At 47.2% G+C, this 19,028-nt stretch overlaps 1 protein-coding gene across 4 annotated transcripts in view; it reads right to left on the bottom strand.

The window, feature by feature from the left end:
• The window catches only part of mmadhcb (metabolism of cobalamin associated Db), a 55,590-nt gene that overhangs the window by 26,761 nt on the left and 9,801 nt on the right, over window positions 1–19,028 (bottom strand). For 2 of the 4 annotated variants that reach the window (XM_072471121.1, XM_072471146.1), the window contains exons 1-2: window positions 17,091–17,123; window positions 15,838–15,876 (exon numbers count right to left, since the gene is read on the bottom strand). In XM_072471121.1, coding sequence (XP_072327222.1) covers window positions 15,838–15,876; window positions 17,091–17,108 — 57 coding nt within the window. In that variant the 5' untranslated portion in view covers window positions 17,109–17,123. Of the gene's footprint in view, window positions 1–15,837; window positions 15,877–17,090; window positions 17,124–19,028 lie in introns of those variants that run through there. The other 2 variants (XM_072471129.1, XM_072471138.1) reach the window with 1 other exon arrangement.

Genomic DNA, 19,028 nt, shown 5'->3' with positions numbered 1-19,028 from the left:
TAAAAAATTAAGTAAACAAACCTTCATGTCTTTAATAAATATTTTCAAATACAGAATTAGGTGACATAGTAAGTTGCATCAGTAGTCTTTCACCTCTGAAATGGAAATGTGGGTAAAAATCTGACAGTATCAGTCTCCAGTTTCTGGTGACTTTTAAGGGGCCACTATGAATTGCGCTCAGTCAGTCTCAAGCTCGTAATGGTTATGGGTTTCCATCACAAAACGTTCCCTCGTTCAGCACTAGTGGATAATCTCAGAGAGGGCACGATAGCTGGGAAGGGGCAAAAGTTCCAATTATGTACTGGGGATACTCTGGCTATGTTGTGCCTGAGCTTGGGGGTATTTGTAACTGATACTGGATGTCTGTCCCCAGCACGAAAATTTAATGTGTGCACAAAGATAAATAGAATACAACAAAGAAATCATTTGCCTCCATTGAAAATAAAGGAAATTATCCTAAACTCAGGGGCTGGGATTCTCCGACCCTGCGCTGGGTCGGAGAATCCCCAGGGGGAGGCGCGAAACACGCCCCTCTGCCCGCTGCCCTATTCTCCGGCGCCGTTTTTCGGGGGCCGGCGGGATTCCCGCCACGCCGGTCGGGGGCTGTTGACAGCGGGCCCTCCGGCAAGTCTCTGGGCCCCGATGGGCCGAGTGGCTGTCAAGTTTTGCCCAGTCCCGCCGACGTGAATTACTCACCTCACACACGGCGGGACCTGGCAGGTAAGTGAGCCGGGGGCGGTCCGACTCCGGGGGGCCCCCATTGTGGCCTGGCCCGCGATCAGGGTCTACCGATCGGTGGGCGGGCTGGTTCCATGGGGGCCTTCTTTCCTCCGTGCCGGGCCCCATTAGGGCTCCGCCATATTGCCCGGTGGCCGGCGCGGAAATACGCCGGCCATTCTGCGCATGCGTGGAAATACGCCAGCTGGTCCGTGCATGCATGAGATCACACCGGCCATTCTGCGCATGCGCGAACTCCTGCCCTTCGGCACCAGCTGGTGCTGCGGGAACCACTCTGGCGTCAACCTAGCCCCCTCACTTTCAGGGGCTGTTGACGCCGGAGTGGTTGGCACCGGTTTCCACGCCAGCGTGGGGACATAGCCCCATTATTGCAGAATCCCGCTCTGGATGTCCCAAAGCACTTTTGTACTGTTGTAGTATAAGGAAGTGTAGTTTAAAGAAATGCATCAGCAAATTTGTGCACAGCAAAGTCCCACAAACGGTGAGATGCACAAGTTCCTCTCCAAGTCATGTACCATTCTGACTTGTAACTATATCAGCATTCCCTCACTGTCGCCAGGTCAAATCCAGGACAGCATTTATTAACCAGCCCCGATGGCAGTTAAGAGTCAACCACATTGCTGGAATCACATGTAGGCCAGACCAAGGGTGGCAGATTTCCTTTCCTAAAGGACATTAGTGATCCAATGAACGGCTGTTTCATGGTTATTACCACTTTTAATTGCTGATTTTTATTGGATTCAAATTTCACCATCTGCTGTGGTGGGATTCGAACTTGGGTCCCAGAACATTACCTTGGGGTTTCTGGAATAGTGGTCCAGTGACAATACCACTGTGCTACCACTCCCCTGTGAGCGTGCCTACTACACCAGATGGACGGCAGTGGTTCAAGAAATCAGCTCATCATCACCTTCTCAAGGGCAATTAGGGGTGAGCAATAAACGTTTGCCTTGCCAGCAATGCTCACATTTCAAGAAAGAATAAAAAGACCACCCCCCGACCCTCCACGTTTCGATCCCCCCCACACCTCACACCCCCTCCACCTGGTAAGGACCTCAGAGTCTGATCCTTGGCAGTGCCAGCCTTACACCAGTGGAAACTAGTACTAAACGGTGCCCTGGCGAAGTCTCCGAGGTGTGGCCGTTAGGTCCTGGGTGCCTGGAGAATCCCGTGAGCGCATATTAATGATCTGGAAGAAGGAACTGAAGGCACTGTTGCTAAGTTCACAGATGATACAAAGATCTGTAGAGGGACAGATAGTATTGAGGAAGCAAGGGGGCTGCAGAAGGATTTGCACAAGCTCGGAGAGTGGGCAAAGAAGTGGCAAATGAAACAAAATGTGGAAAAGTGTGAGGTTCAGCACTTTGGAAGAAGGAATTTAGGCATAGACTATTTTCTAAATGGAGAAATGCTTAGGAAATCAGAAGAACAAAGGGACTTGGGCGTCCTTGTTCACGATTCTCTTAAGGTTAATGTGCAGGTTCAGTCAGCAGTTAAGAAGGCAAATGCAATATTGCCATTCATGTCAAAAGGGCTAGAATACAAGACCAGGGATGTACTTCTGAGAGTGTATAAGTCTCTGGTCAGACCCCATTTGGAGTATTGTGAGCAGTTTTGGGCCCCGTATCTAAGGAATGATGTGCTGGCCTTGGAAAGGGTCCAGAGAAGATTCACAAGAATGATCCCTGGAATGAAAAACTTGAGGAACGCTTGAGGACTCTGGGTCTGTACTCGTTGGAGTTTAGAAGGATGAGAGCGGATCTTATTGAAACATACAAGATACTGCGAGGCCTGGATGGAGTGGACGTGGAAAGGATGTTTCCACTTGTAGGAAAAACTAGAACTGAGGACACCATCTCAGACTAAAGGGACGATCCTTTAAAACAGAGACGAGGAGGAATTTCTTCAGCCAGAGGGTGGTGGATCTGTGGAACCCTTTGCCACAGAAGGCTGTGGAAGCCAAATCACTGAGTGTCTTTAAGATCGAGATAGATAGGTTCTTGATGAATAAGGGGATCAGGGGTTATGGGGAGAAGGCAGGAGAATGGGGATGAGAAAATATCAGCCATGGTCGAATGGCGGAGCAGACTCGATGGACCAAGTGGCCTAATTCTGCTCCCATGTCTTATCGTCGTATATTTAACTAAGCAGAATGGCTTGGTTAAATATGCAGATCTGGATCATGTCTAGTGAGGGTGAGATACAGATTGCAACGTCTGGTCGCAAGATTCAATGACCTCATCCCGACATCAAGTAGGGCGTGATGAGGTCGCTAAATCGAGCCCTCGGCCTTCAACGCGAACGTCCTCAACTCCATCCCGCTGCGGCATGTTCTCCATCATCACATCAGTACAACCCCATCCTGGCACGAGGTAGAAAATGCCATCCGACAACTAAGGAACAACAGGCTATCAAGAGCGGACGGAATCCCCACTGAAGCCCTAAAACATGGCAGAGAAGCAACAATGGTATGAATATAAAACCTAATTCCCCTTATCTGGTAGAAGGACAACATGCCAGGAGATCTCAAAGAAGCTATAAATCGTGATCATTTTCAAGAAAGGTGATAAGTCTAACTGCAGTAACTACAGAGGAATTTCCCTGTTGGTCACTGGGAAGGTCATCGCAACAGTCCTCCTTAACTGCCTCCTCCATGTGGCTGAAGAGTTCCTCCTAGAGGTACAATGGATATGATCTTCACCAAGTGGCAACAACGTGGGAAATGCAGGGAACAGCACCAACCCTTTGACATGGCCTGCTTTGATCTCACAAAGGACTTTGACACTGTCAACCATGAGGGATTATGGAGCGTCCTTCGTTTTGGTTGTCCCCAAAGGTTTTCCACCATCCTCCGCCTGCTCCATGATGACATGCAAGCCGTGATCCTGACCAACGGATCCACCACTGAAGCAATTCACTTTCGAACTGGGGTCAAGTAAGGCTGGGTCATTGCACTGACGCTCTTTTCGATCTTTCTAGCTGCAATGCTCCATCTCACCCTCAGCAAACTCTCCGCTGGATTGGAGCTAAACTACGAACAAATGGGAATCTGCTCAACCTCTGCCACCTGAAAGTTGCCCCATCCTCTTGATTGAGGCAACTTTCAATCAACTTTCAATGTAGTTGAAATTACAGTATGCCGACGATGCTTGCATCTGCGCACACTCGGAGGCCAAGCTCCAAGCCATTGTCAACACCTTCATCGAGGCATACAAGAGCATGGGCCTTACAGTAAACATCCGTAAGGCAGAGGGCCTCTACCAACCTTCCCAAACCCCCTCCAACATGCAACACTTTCCATATCGATGATCAGGTTCAACACCACCTTCAACATGCTAGTACAGCCTTTGGTCGTCCAAAGAAAAACGTGTTAGATGACCGGGACCTCATACCTGGCACCAAGCTCATGGTCTTCAGTACAGTAGTAATCCTGCCTTCCTGCATAGCTAAAGAGATGACGTGGACTATGTGTAGCAGGCATCTCAAAACCCCAGAGAAGTACCACCAGTGCTGCCTCAAGATCTTAGAAATCCATTGGCAGGATAAGCACACCAATGTCAGTGTTCGAACTCAAGCCAAACTCCCCATCATTGAAGTATTGACCATGCTTGATCAGCTCCACTGAGAGGGCCACTTCATTTGCACAGCTGACATGAGTCACAGTTTGACAGTACAGAAAGAGGCCCTTCGGCCCATCGTGTATGTGCCGAAGAACAATGTTTAAGGTGGTGAATTGCCAAACAAGTGGGCTCCTTTTGCCTGGATGGTGTTGAGCTCCTTTAGTGTTGTTGGAGCTGCACTCATTCAGGCAAGTGGAGAATATTCCATCACACACCTGACTTGTGCCCTGTAGCTGGTGGATAGGCTTTGGGGAGCCGTGGCTGGTGGACAGGCTTTGGGGAGCCAGCTGCAGAATTCCCAGTCTCTGACCTGCTCTTGTAATCAGAGTATTTATATGGCTGGTCCAGTTCAGTTTGAGGAGAGATTGACTGGGTTAGGATTGTTCTCGCTGGAGTTCAGAAGAATGAGGGGGGATCTCATAGCGACTTATAAAATTCTAACAGGACTAGACAGGGTAGATGCAGGGAAGGTGTTCCCGATGGTGTGTGTGTCCAAAACCGGGGGTCACAGTCTGAGGATTCAGGGTAAACCATTTCTGACAGAGATGTGGAGAAATTTGTTCACCTCTTCACCGAAAGAGTGGTGAGCCTGTGGAATTCATTACCACAGGAAGTAGTTGATGCTAAAACATTGAATATATTCAAGAGACGATTAGATATAGCACTTGCGGCAAATGGGATCAAAGGTTATAGGGAGAAAGCAGGATTAGCTATTGAGTTGGATGATCAGCCGTGATCGTGATAAATGGTGGAGCAGACTCGAAGGGCCAAAGGTCTCCTCCTGCTGTTATCTTCTATGTATCTATGTTTCTGGTCAATGGTAATCCCTAGATGTTGCTAGTGGGGGATTCATGATGGTAATGCCACTGAATGTCGAGAGATGGTTAAATTCTCTCTTCCAGGAGATGGTAATTACCTGCCATTTGGTAGTGCAAATATTACTTGCCACTTATCAGCTGAAAAAATACTTTTCCATTTCTTAAACTCAAAGATATGGCGATAAATAAACCGTGGCAGACATTTAAAGTAACAATTCAAACCACATTTCAGCAATGTACTGAAGACTTGGATTCCAGAACTTGTTGTGCCCCTAGCCAAGCTGTTCAGAATATTCCATCACACACTTGACTTGTGCATATGGGCACAGACGGCTTCAGTATCTGAGGAATCGTGAATGGGGTGAACATTATGCACTCTCGCCTCACCTCTGGAGTTCAGCTTTTTTATCCATGTTTAAACCAAGGTTGTAATGCAGTCAGGAGCTGAGCAGGTCTGGTAGACCTGAGTTGAGCGTCCGTGAGCAGTTTATTGCTGAGTAAATGACACTTGATAGAACAGTTGATGACACTTTCTATAATTTTGCTGATGATCAAGAGTAGACTGATAGCTTGAAAATTAGCCAGGTTGGATTTGATCTGTGTTTTGTGGACAGGACTTACCTGGTACATTTTCCACATCGTCAGATAGATAGATGCCAGCATCTTAATCGTTCTGAACAGCTTGGCTAGGGGCACAACAAGTTCTGGAATCCAAGTCTTCAGTACATTGCTGAAATGTGGTTTGAATTGTTACTTTAAATGTCTGCCACAGTTTATTTATCGCCATATCTTTGAGTTTAAGATTCTTATCTGGGACTGGAAATGTTGCTTCCAAATTCAACATGGAATGCAATTGTATTATGATCATTTTTTCCCATGGATTTCTTACTCAGAGATTAAGGGTGGCATGGTGGCACACTGGCTTGCACAGTGGTTAGCACTGCTGTCTCAGAGCACCCAGGGACCCAGTGTTATGGGCCAGGGTTTAGAGAATCCCAAAGTGTATCATGGAGTTCACCTGACCCACAGCTATTAATAGATTGTGGTATGGGGAGCACACGGCCCACTCTACAGGTGTGGTAGAGCAGAGATGGAAAAGTATTTTTTAAAGCAAAACAATGTTTATTCTGTGAACTCAAGTTAACCTTTTTAAAACAAACAGTGAATATCTTAGCAACCATTAATTCAAAGATAACCCCCAAAGAATACAACACAAGTAATCCTTTAAGCTGTCCTTTTAACATCCAAAAGGCTGAACAACCTTTAAACAGAAGCACATCAGGGTTTACATTCAATACTGAAAACATTTAAATTTCTGAATTCACCAAATGATTAAGAGATAGTCCTTCGTGGCAGAGAGATCAACAGTACAGCTGCTTTGGCTGACTTCAGCTGCAACACACTGAAAAACGAAACCAAAAAGAGACACACCCAAGCTTTTCTCAAAGTGAAACTAAAAAGCAGAACCAGAGCTCAGTTCCACCCACCCTCTGACATCACTGCAGTAATATGAGCAGCCAAACATTTCTAAAACCACATTCTCATGACACCTTCCCCCAAGAAAAAAAACCCCATTAACTACAAGATGGTTTCATTTTTCACTATCCTTTAATCCTTTAAGAAATGCACACAGCAAATATACTTTTTCGTCTCAAAAAACAAACACATGCAAACAGGTACAATAATATAGTCCATTTTGTTTTTCTTCCTCCAACTGAAACTGCTTCCGTTCATCACATTCATGATAAAGCATCGGCTATCCCGTTTTGTCGTCCTGCCACATGTACTATTTTAAAATGAAATGGCTGTAACAGTAAACTCCAGCGAAACAGCCTTGCATTGTTATTCCGGAATCGCTCCAAAAACGTCAACGGATTATGATCAAGAAATATACCGGTGTCGGACAGATTGCTGGTCACATAAATGTGAAAATGTTGCAAAGCCAGCACCAAACTCAAGGTCTCCTTCTCAAGCGTGGAATACTTTTTTCTGGTGAGAATTCAATTTCTTTGAAAAATAACCAATAGGCCGCTCTAGCCCTTCATCGTCGTCTTGTAGAAGCTACAGCCACTTTGAATGGTTTGGTATAATTTGGGATGGCTAACACAGGAGCAGTGGTTAACACAGCCTTCAGGCCGTCAAATGCCTGTTGACACTCCGCTGTCCATTGGAATTTGTTACGCTTCTTGAGCAAGTCCATCAGTGGAGCGACCACACTGTTAAAATTGGGTACAAATTTCCAGTAAAATCCACTCATACCAAGAAATCGCATTATTTCCCGTCGTATCGAGGGTATCGGAAACTCCCCAATAACTTTTGTTTTCACATCCCGAACATTAACATAGTGCAAAAAGAGAATATACAATAACAATTAAATAGACATTACCCCAAGCACTCAGTCTTCCCACACCATCCCAAAGAAGCACTCACCACCCCACCCCACCCCACCCCCCCACCCTACGGATTGCTGCTGATACTGACATTTTAATTTTCCCCGAGAAAGTCGACGAACGGCTGCCACCTCCGAGAGAACCCTAGCATAGGCCCTCTTAAGGAAAACTTTATTTTCTCAAGATTGAGAAACCCAGCCACGTCATTAACCCAAGTCTCTACACTCGGGGGTTTCGAGTCCCTCCACATTAATAAAATCCGTCTCCGGGCTATTAGGGAGGCAAAAGCAAAGACGTCAGCCTCTTTCGCCCCCTGCACTCCTGGGTCTTCTGACACTCCAAAGATCGCCATCTCTGGACTCGGCACCACCCGTGTGTTAAGCACCTTGGACATTGCCCTCGCGAACCCTTGCCGAACTCTCTAAGCTCCAGGCATGCCCAAAACATGTGGACATGGTTTGCAGGGCTGTCCTTGCACCTCAACTCTTCTCCACCAAAAAGCTTGCTCATTCTCGCTGCTGTCATGTGTGCACGGTGGACCACCTTAAATTGAATTCGACTGAGCCTGGCACATGGTGAGGAATTAACCCTTCCCAGGACCTCTGCCCACAGACGCGCTTACAACTCCTCACCGAGCTCCTCCTCCCACTTGCCCTTGAGCTCCTCCACTGGGGTTTCCTCTGCCTCCTGTCGTTCCTGGTAGATATCCGACACCTTCCCCTCCCGCACACAGGTGCCGGAGACCACCCTGTCCTGTATCCTCAGTGGCGGCAGCGTCGGAAAGGCCTCTACCTGTTTTTTCAGGAAGGCTCATACTTGCAGATATTTAAAGGCGTTTCCTGGCGGCAGATTAAATTTGTCCTCTAGCACCTTCAAACTGGGAAAGCTTCCGTCTATGAACAGATCTCCCATTCTAATGCCTGCCGTCTGCCGGCTCTGGAACCCACCATCCATCCTACCCGGGACAAACCTGTGGTCGTTACATATCGGGGTCCAGACCGACACTCCCTCCACCTTCTTGTACCTCCTCCACTGTCCCCAGATCTGCAGTGTCACCACCACCACCGGACTTGTGGAGTAACGGGTCGGCGAGAACGGCAAAGGAGCCGTTTATCAAAGCTCCCAGACTAGTACCTTGACATGATGCCTCAACTGCTCCCACGCTCCCCCCCCCCCCACTTCCTAATCATAGCTATATTGGCCGCCCAGTAGTAGTTGCGAAAGTTCGGCAGCGCCAAACCCCCCCCCAACCGACTGCGCTCCAACAGCGATCTCCTTACTCGCGGGGTCTTATTTGCCCACACAAAGCCCGAAATGATCCTACTCACCCGCATAAAAAAGGCCTTAGGGATGAAGATGGGGAGGCACTGAAAGACAAACAAAAATCTGGGGCGGACAGTCATTTTCACGGTCTGCACCCTCCCTGCCAGTGATAGCGGGAGCATGTCCCACCTTTTAAAGTCCCCTTCCATTTGCTCCACCAACCGGGTCAGGTTGAGCCTGTGCAGGGCATCTCATTTCCTGGCCACCTGTATACCCAGGTAACAAAAACTTTTCTCTACCATCCTGAGTGGCAGCTCTTTCAGTTTCTCCTCCTGCCCCTTGGCCTGGATCACAAACAACTTGCTCTTTCCCATGTTCAGTTTGTACGCTGAAAAACACCCTATGTTCCACCGCCCAACCCCGAACCAGTCCCCGCCAGTTCCTCGAGGCTCTCAGCGCCATAGCTAGCGGTTCTATAGCTAGGGCAAATAGTGACGGGGAGAGGGGACACCCCTGCCTCGTTCCCCGGTGAAGCTCCAAGTACTCCGACCTCAGCCGGTTTGTACATACACTTGCTACAGGTGCCTGGTACAGCAATTTCACCCAGCCAATAAAGCCCTCACCAAACCCGAACCTCCCCAGCATTTCCCACAAGGACTCCCACTCCACCCGGTCAAAGGCTTTCTCTGCGTCCATCGCTGTTACCACCTCCGCCTCCCCTCCCTCTGAGGGCATCATAATAATATTCGAAAGTCTCCGGACATTGGTATTGAGTTGTCTGCCTTTAAAAAACCCAGTCTGGTCTTCCTCTATCACCCCTGGGACGCAATCCTCAATTCTTGTGGCCAGAATCTCAGCTAGCAATTTGGCATCCACGTTTAAAAGCGAAATCGGCCTGTATGACCCGCAATGTTCCGGGTCCTTCCCTCGTTTACGAATGAGTGAGATCAAGGCCTGTGACATTGTTGGGGGGAGGGTTCCTTTCTCTCTAGCCTCATTGAAGGTCCTCATCAGGAGTGGGCTCAATATTTCAGAAAATTTCTTGTAGAATTCTACCTGCAAACCGTCTGGCCCCGGGGCTTTACCCGATTGCATGCCCTCTATACCCTTGACAATCTCCTCCAATTCAATCGGACCCCTTTGGAAACCTCAACTGGTCCAAAAATTGCCTCATCCCTTCCGCTCCCATCGGGGGCTCTGACTCGTATAGTTCACTATAGAACTCCTTAAAGACTCCGTTCACCCCCCCGGATCCAAGACCATGTTACCCTCCTTATTCTTTACTCCCCCGATTTCCCTGGCCGCCTCCATCTTTCACAGTTGGTGTGCCAGCATTCTACTCGCTTTCTCCCCGTACTCACAGACTGTCTTCCTTGCCTTCCTCAGCTGTGCTACCGCTTTCCCTGTGGTCAGCAGTTCAAACTCGCCTGCAGACTCCGCCGCTCCCTCAGTAGCCCCGCCTCGGGGGCCTCCGCGTATCTCCTGTCCACTCTGAGTATCTCCTCCACCAGTCTCTCCCTCTCCCCTCTTTCTCTCTTTTCCCTATGGGATCGAATGGAGATGAGCTCCCCTCTGACAACTGCCTTCAGAGCCTCCCAGACTGTTGCCGTTGCCACCTCACCCATATCGTTTGTTTCCAGGTAATCCTGGATGTTCCTCCTAATTCGCCCGCAAACCTCTTCGTCCGCCAGCAGCCCCACATCCAATCCCCAGAGTGGGCGCTGCCCTCTCTCCTCACTAAGCCACAGGTCTACCCAGTGCGGGGCATGGTCCGAGACTGTGATTGCTGAGTATTCGGTCTCCGCCACCTTTGGGATTAACGCCCTGCTCAAGACAAAGAAGTCTATGCGGGAATAAACCTCACGAACGTGGGAGAAAAAAGTGAACTCCTTTGCTCTCGGCCGCGCGAACCATCAGGGATCCACCCCCCCCATCTGCTCCATAAAACCCTTCAGTTACTTAGCCACTGCCGGTCACTTCCCTGTCCTGGACTTCGACCGGTCCAGCTTGGGGTCAATGACGTCTCCCCCCATGGTCAGGTTGTGTGATTCTAAGTCCGGGATTTTGCCTAGCATGCGTCTCATAAATTCCATATCATCCCAATTCGGAGCGTAGACGTTCACAAAAACCACCCGGATCCCCTCCCACTTTCCACTCACCATTATATACCTGTCCCCCTTATCTGCCACAATTCTCCCAGCCGCGAATGCCACAACCTTACTGATCAGAATTGCTACCCCCCTGGTCTTCGACTCCAGCCCTGAATGGAACACCTGGCCTGCCCATCCCTTTCTCAATCTCGTATGATCTGCGAGCTTTAAATGTGTCTCCTGAAACATTGGTACGTCTGCCTTTAACCCCTTTAGATGCGCGAACACGCCCATTCAAACCCCTCACATTCCACGTGATCAGCCTGGACGAGGGGCTAACCCCCCTCTCCCGCCGACTAGCTATCGCCCTTTTTTGGCCAACCTCGAGCCCGTGCTCTTCGCTTCAAACAAACAAAACAAAGTACAGCACAAGAACAGGCCCTTCGGCCCTCCAGGCCCGTGCCGACCATGCTGCCCGTCTAAACTAAAATCTTCTACACATCCTGGGTCCGTATCCCTCTATTCCCATCCTATTCATGTATGTGTCAAGATGCCCCTTAAATGTCACTATCGTCCCTGCTTCCACCATCTCCTCCAGCAGCGAGTTCCAGGCAACCACTGTGTAAAACAAACTTGCCTCGTACATCGCCTCTAAACCTTGCCCCTCGCACCTTAAACCTCTGCCCCCTAGTCGTTGACCCCTTTACCTTGGGGAAAAGCCTCTGACTATCCACTCTGTCTATGTCCCTCATAATTTTGTAGACAAATACCTCGAGCACCCCCACAGGGAGCCACCGCCCCGGGTACTCAATTGGTACCCCGGAATTGATACCTCCTCTGTCAGCAAAGCAGCATCCCCCCTCCCCTCAACAGCCCCACGACCCAAAACCCCCCGCCAAGCACCAGCTGAGCACTTGCTCACCCCCCACTACACTCCCGAGAGTCAGCTGACCCTGGCAGCTCCCGCCCCTGGCGCCGATCAGATTGTCGCCTCATTGTCCGAACCCCTCTCCCCACATAAATAAACCAATAAAACTACCTCTCCAGCCCCAGTGAGCAAATAGTAATACAAATAGTAATAAAAATAAACAAAAGACACTAACATTACCCCGTGAGGAGACACTTGTTGAACCAAGGCTCCAACTTCCCGAAAAATCGCATTAAGTACAGGGCCCCCTCCCCCCTCCATATCTCAACTTTGCCAAAAACACTGCACCCTCCAGCCACCACCACAGCCCATACACGCACCCAACATTGTATACAATCTTATATTAGAAACGGTACCGTGTTACCCAGCCCCACCGCCGCATTCCACCAAAGCTTAACTGTCCTTTAATTCGAGTCCAGCTTTTCTTGTTTGACGAATGACCATGCCTCGTCCGACGTCTCAAAATAGAGATGCCGTTCCTTGTACGTGACCCATAGCCTCACTAGGTGTAGCATCCCAAATTTCACGCCCTTGCTGAAGAGGGTCGCCTTGAATCCAGCACGCCTCTTGGCCAGCTCCGCACCCAGGTCCTGGTAGATGCGTATCACGCTGTTCTCCCACCTGCTGCTCCGTTCTTTTTTTGCCCACCGCAAGACAAGTTCCTCGTCCGAGAAGCGATGCAATCTCACCACCACGGCCCTCGGCAGTTCATTCGCCTTGGGCTTCCTTGCGAGGGCGAGGCCCACAATTCTCAAGTTCTGTCTCCTGGACCTGTTTTCTAGGTCCTCCAGCCTTTCCTGCCACTTCTTGTAGAGGTCATCCTGCGCCTCCACCTTAAAGGCCAATACGACCAACTCGTCCTTATGGTCAGATAGCTTTTTCTCCATCTCCTTAATCGCTTTCCCTTGTTTTGCCCGAGTTGCGATCATTTGGTCTATTGATGCCTTCATCGGGGCCAGCATGTCCTTTTTAAGATCAGCAAAGCAGCCCCTAAGGAACTCCTGTTGCTCCTGTGACCACTGCGCCCATGCACCCTGGTCTATACCGGCCGCCATGCCGTGCCTCAGCGCCCGCTCTGCGCGTTTCTGTCTGTTGGGACTTAAACGCTTCACCCGGCCACTCCTGGTCCAGCTATCCATCCAACAGAGAGGGAATCCTTTTGGCAGTGTTCGCTTCACCAATCTGCCCCAAAAAGTCTATGAAAACTCCTGAAAAAAGGTCCGAGAGTCCGTTCCAGACGGGAGCTGCCGAATGCGTGACCTACTTCTCCATGGCCGCAACCGGAAGTCGCCAAACATTTATTAAAGCGACACTCTCATGACACCCAGGTATAATTCCGACCACGGGTGAATGTGTGGAGTTTGCACGTTCTCCCAGTGCCTGCGTGGGTTTCCTCCGGGTGCTCTGGTTTCCTCCCACAGTCCAAAGATATGCCGGTTAGGTGCATTGGCCATGCTAAATTGACCCTTTGTGTCTAAAAGTTAGGTGGGGTTATAGGTCAGGCCGGGGGATTGGGCCTAGGTAGGGTACTCTTTTGGAGAGTCGGTGCAGGCTCGATGAGCCGAATGGCCTCGTTCTGCACTGTAGGGATTCTATGAAATTACTAATTAACCTTATCTCATTGCACAATCCCAGATCTAAAATGTTTTTATCCATAGTTAATTTCACAACATATTTTTCCAGGAAACTGTCACAAAAACAACCCCAGATCTAAAATAGTTTTATCCATAGTTGATTTCATAACATATCGTTCCAGGAAACTGTCTCAAAAACATTCTGCACACTCCACTCACCCTCCCAATAATTGTCATGTTACATCTGTCACAAGCTCCAACTTTTATTGCTTAATGTTCAGCCCAATATAACCACTGTTGGGAGTATTTTCTGATCTGTGCTATTCCTAATTTCAACCCATACTAATTCTACATCCTGATCTTCTGAGCAAAGATCTATGGTCTTTTCTCCCAGTTCCTGTCTCCGTCACATCAATTATAATGGTGCAACTGTCCACAACAGTGCTTCTGAGATGTCTTTTTCCCTCAACCGAGGATTCCAACCCCACCACTACCGTGAATGATCCTGACCGCCACGTTTCCAGCACTTCTGCTCTCACCCCTTTCTGTCTGTCCCGTTGACCTCATCTTCCAACCCACCAGCCTCCATATTCAATGGATCATTTCCCGCCATTTCTGACGTCACCAGCATGATGCCACATCAAATACATCTTCCCTACCCTGCTCTTTCAACACTCCAAATGGTCCACTTCTCAAATCACCCACAACACTCCATTCACTTCCCAAAACACCTTTCCATGCAAATGCAGGAGATGGAACACCTGCCCTTTTTGCTCCTGTCTCCTCAACATCTAAGACTCCAAGCATTCCTTCCAGGAGACGCAGTCATGTATGTGTACATCTTTCAATCTCGTCTACTGTACTTGCTGCTCACATTGTGGTGTCTTGTAGATTGGGGAGATCGGAGATCAAACACCGATTCGGTGACTGCTTTGCAGAACACCTCTATTCAGTCTGCAAGCATGACCCAGAGTTTCCGGTGGCCTGCCATTTTAATTCTCCCCCATGTTCTCATGCTGACACTTTGTCCTTGGCCTGCTGCATTGTATCAGTAAAGCTCAACACAAACTTTTTTTAATATAAATTTAGAGCACCCAATTCGTTTTTTTTTTTACCAATTCAGGGGCAATTTAGCGTGGCCAATCCACCTACCCTGCACATCTTTTGGTTGTGGGGGCGAAAGCCACGCAAACACGGGGAGAATGTGCAAACTTCACACGGACAGTGACCCAGAGCCGGGATCGAACCTGGGACCTCGGCGCCGTGAGGCCACAGTGCTAACCCACTGTGCCACCGTGCTGCCCTCTCAACACAAACTTGAGGAACAGCGCTTCATCTTTCAATTAGAGCCTTGCTGACTCAACATTGAGTTCAACAATTTCAGACCATAATCTCTGGCTCCATTTTATTACCTTTTCTTTGCTTCTTCCGGTTTTTCTCTTATTTTTTCTTTCAGTCAGTAACACATCTGCTCTCGGCACATCTTTTGTTTATTTTCTTCCTTCCTTTCTTTTCTTGTTCCATCACCATTCCCTTTGACCCTGTAAGACTTCTATCATTCAATCTCTCCTGTCTTCCACCATGTCCTTTCTTTGTCTTTGTCCTACCCTGGTCTTGCTCAAAACCTATTACAATTCTAACTTTTCCTGGATCTGATGAAAGGTCATCTACCTGAAACATCAACTCTGTTTTTTACTCTCCACAGATGTTGCCGGACATGCTGGGTACTTCCAGCATTTACTATTATTTGGATGGAACTTATTCACTGATGTACTATTATCATTAAACTTTCTGTCCCTTTCTGCCCTACTCTGCCTTGGCTTTATCTAAGTCACTACACTAATCTGTTACTTTGGCATTTCTCTTTAGATCTCTACATTTCCCTTCATCTGAACCCTCCCCTCCCCTTTTAGTTTAAAGCTCAACCCATAGTCCTTATTATACGATTCGCCTGGATGCTGATCCCAGTATTGTTTAAGTGGAGCCTGTCCCAACGGAACAGCACCCTCTTTTCCGGATACAAGTGCAGGGTCCCATGAATTAAAATCCCTTAATCCCACACCACTCCAAGTCAAATGCTTAACTCTCTTATCTGCGAGATACTATGGCAACTGGTGCGTGACTCAGGTAACAATCCAGACGCGATTACATTTGAGGTTTTGCATTTTAAGTTGGGCCCTAACTTATCAAATTCTCTCAGTAGAACATCATTCGTAGTTCTACCTATGTTGTTAGTTCTTGCGTGGAAAACGACAACTAGATCCTCCCCATCCTACTTCAGGTTCGTCTCTAGCGTGAGGAGATGCCCTTTAATAACTAAGTGCCACATCACCCCCGTAGTAACTCCACAATTTATTCATGTACTCTTCAGTCAATAAAGAAATAAACTAAGACAATAAAATGATCCAAATCTTACCTTGGCCATTTTGCTTGGCTTCTGCACCGACCGCCTGTCCTGCAGAATAGAACAGAAAATGATTACCAAAAATTCAATTATTTTAAAGAATTCCACAATTAACTTTGTCAACATTATCTCTGTAATTGGCACAGATCAAAGCAGCTCAAAATTCTTCTGGTTTAGCCACTCAGATTTTCTGTGTGTTTGCCCAACAAACTCTACCAACAGCATTTTCAGAGTCCAGCGCAGTTTTTTGATCAGATACTAAATGAAAATCTTTCAGTACTTATGCCATCAAAGGCGGCAATAAATCAAATTCTATCAAGTCATAGCCAAGGTACGAGAGTTGATTTTTACAGATACGGAGAGCGGACTAATGGGCCAAAACTATAGTGTGGGACCACCATAAAACTAAGGTAGGCAAAGTAGTGACGCCACTAAATTTGGGATTTAAAGTTACAATCTGGATAAACAGTCCCTCCCATTATTCTCATGAACCAACCGTCTTAAAAAACTGTAATAAATCGTACTACTTTAGATAGTCTGTGTTAACTTTCTGCTCATTTGAAATATGAAAAGTGTACAAAAATGTATCGCTAGTTGTTCAGATAAGTGGTTAAATATTCACTCAAGTGACTAGTTTTATCTTCAGCACTGCATGAACAATATAGAAATTAGGAGATAATAACCGTATATACCACTCGAAAGCAAGGATCAATTCAAAATGATCTGTAAAGTCAGCACAGATCGACTCACAATAATTTTACTCTGCAACAGCAATTTATTTTGACCTTTTTGGGAAGATTGCTGTCTATGGTTGAATGAGGAGAACTGCTATTTGTCAAAAAATACTTTTCCAAGGCGACATTTGTTTAAATGCAGCGGGCTATATTCAACCTCATCAGTTTCAGGTACTAACATTCCCTTCCATATTATGAAGTCAGAGAAGATCGCCAATCGCTTCAGTAACTGTTTCTTTTAAAAGAATATCAGTCTGAAGAGAGAAACGATCCCATTTGCCAAAATATAAAGATACACATTGAAAAGTAACCAAGAGAAATTGTAGAAGCTCTTGTTATTCAAATTTGTCAGACCCTAAGAACAGTTCAAATTTGGCTGTCACCTATTCTATCATCCTTTTTACGCTGAAAATTAAAGAATTATAATTTATAAAACAATATCTTAGGAGGTAAGGGAAAGAGAGCAAAATAGTTATCCTTATCCTGATAAACAGACAAATGATCAATTTGACAGCAGTCCTTTTCCCATACCAACAGAACAGCTACCATCTGCTGCCCCCTACGGAGGAACAGGGAAATACTGGTGACATAGCTACTTAGATCACCAGAAGGTAGGGCAGCACAATGGCACAGTGTTTAGCACTGCTGCCTCATGGCACCGAGCACCCAGGTTCGATCCCGGCCCCTGGTCGTTGTCCGTGAGGAGTTTGCACATTCTCCCCGTTTCTGCTTGAGTCTCACCCCCACAATCCAAAATGATGTGCAGGGTAGGTTAATTGGCTACGCTAAACTGCCCCTTAATTGGGAAAAAAAGGAATTGGGCATTCTTAAATTCCTTTTTTAAAAAAAAAAGATCACCAGAAGACCACGAGTTTCAAAGCCACTACTGTTGTTGATGGTCGTCCGAAAATAAATGCTTTGGTCCAGTAAGCCCAAACTAACAAGCCCCACTCCCTAGTTCCAAATTCAAAAGCTATTTTGTCGCATTACTTTTCAAAGTCACTTATTAACAAAACTCTCAGGCTTTGAAGCTAACATTCCAAGTATGCCCGAGTGCTTGTTCACAGCAGTGGGTGATTTTGATAGCAAATAAAACTAGAGTTGGCTGATCTACAATTCAGGACAAGGTTAGTGTAATCACCAGTTACACAACATTCAGGGTGGGAGTTCCAGGGGAGTTCAGAGCTGGTGGGAGGAACGCAGTAACAACCTTTGGGTACAAGAACCTATCAGAGTGAAAGCATTAGCCTGGCTAGTTTCTATCCACCCCCAAGCTCTGCTCACTGCTACCTTGTGCAAGGTGGCAACCTCCATGTGGTCCACTCCGCCAAGTAACAAATCAGGATTAATGACAACTAAACCGGTGACTGATCAATGATTGTGTTCTTCACAGTAACAATTCAAGCCACTATAACAGCCCGATCACCTGGATCAATTACCTTCCAACTCAAGATGTCTGCGACGATGTCAGCAACATGTTGAAGACACAAAACACCAATGCCCTCACACTCAAGGAAATCAACATTTCTATTGACCAACAGGCCAGCTGTTACTATATCCACGAATCCAATCTTACAACTAACCACTACCATCCAAAATATAGTCTGATCATAAACATGCAGAATATCATCACATATTTGGATGCCCCAACTGAAGAAAAGGTCACCTACAGCACTGTTATCAAGTTAGGGGAGCACATTATTAGTACATCCAAAATCCTTAATTCAAAATGGCTGAAACCAGTGCTCTCTGAGGGTCAACACCAGCTCTAGACATTAGTATCGTTAACAGCTGCCACTCTACATGAGGCATAAAACAAATTAAATCAATAGCGAAGACCTCTCAGACTGGATCTCAGCATAATATCTGCAACTGATCTTTGAACCTAAACAGCAAGCAACTTTCCAACCTGCTCATTGACAAAGCAACTACAAGATGACCTCACCTTCATTTCGAAGAAGAAAGTGGGAGCACATTTAATGCAGCTGGCAAGATACTTCCCAAATACCCTAACAGCCAACATCTCCGCATCTTCAACTGGGTTGGCATTGAAATCCCAGTGATTGTCAAAATTAATCCCAGCCAGCTAAAGGTGAGAAAATGGTGGTCTGTATCCCAATGACAAAGAAATGTGAGCATTAGTTTGTTTGCCTCTTCACCACTGTTGCCAAGCAGAGACTGACTGCCCCAGGGTTTCCAGGAAGAATGGACAAAGGTAATGCAATATCTGCTCCAGCAGCACAACCAGCCAGATCTCTCAGATTGTGAAAAGAGAATTTTGCAATAACACCAGGCGAGAGATCCACCATTGCCTTCACCGAAATATGATCTAAATCCTTCCACAAGTCCCCCCCCTGCCATCAGCTCAGATAACTCCATTGCCAGATAAAAGGAAGGTGTTGGTATTCCTTCATTGACTCACCTGCAAAATTGTACATCCATACCATAGATTCTAGATGGCCATGGTCA

The sequence above is a fragment of the Scyliorhinus torazame genome, chromosome 2, assembly GCF_047496885.1.
Source record: "Scyliorhinus torazame isolate Kashiwa2021f chromosome 2, sScyTor2.1, whole genome shotgun sequence".
Taxonomy (NCBI): Eukaryota; Metazoa; Chordata; class Chondrichthyes; order Carcharhiniformes; family Scyliorhinidae; genus Scyliorhinus; species Scyliorhinus torazame.
The sequence above is the reverse complement of the archived record's forward strand: the minus strand, read 5'-3'. Positions and strand labels throughout refer to the sequence as shown.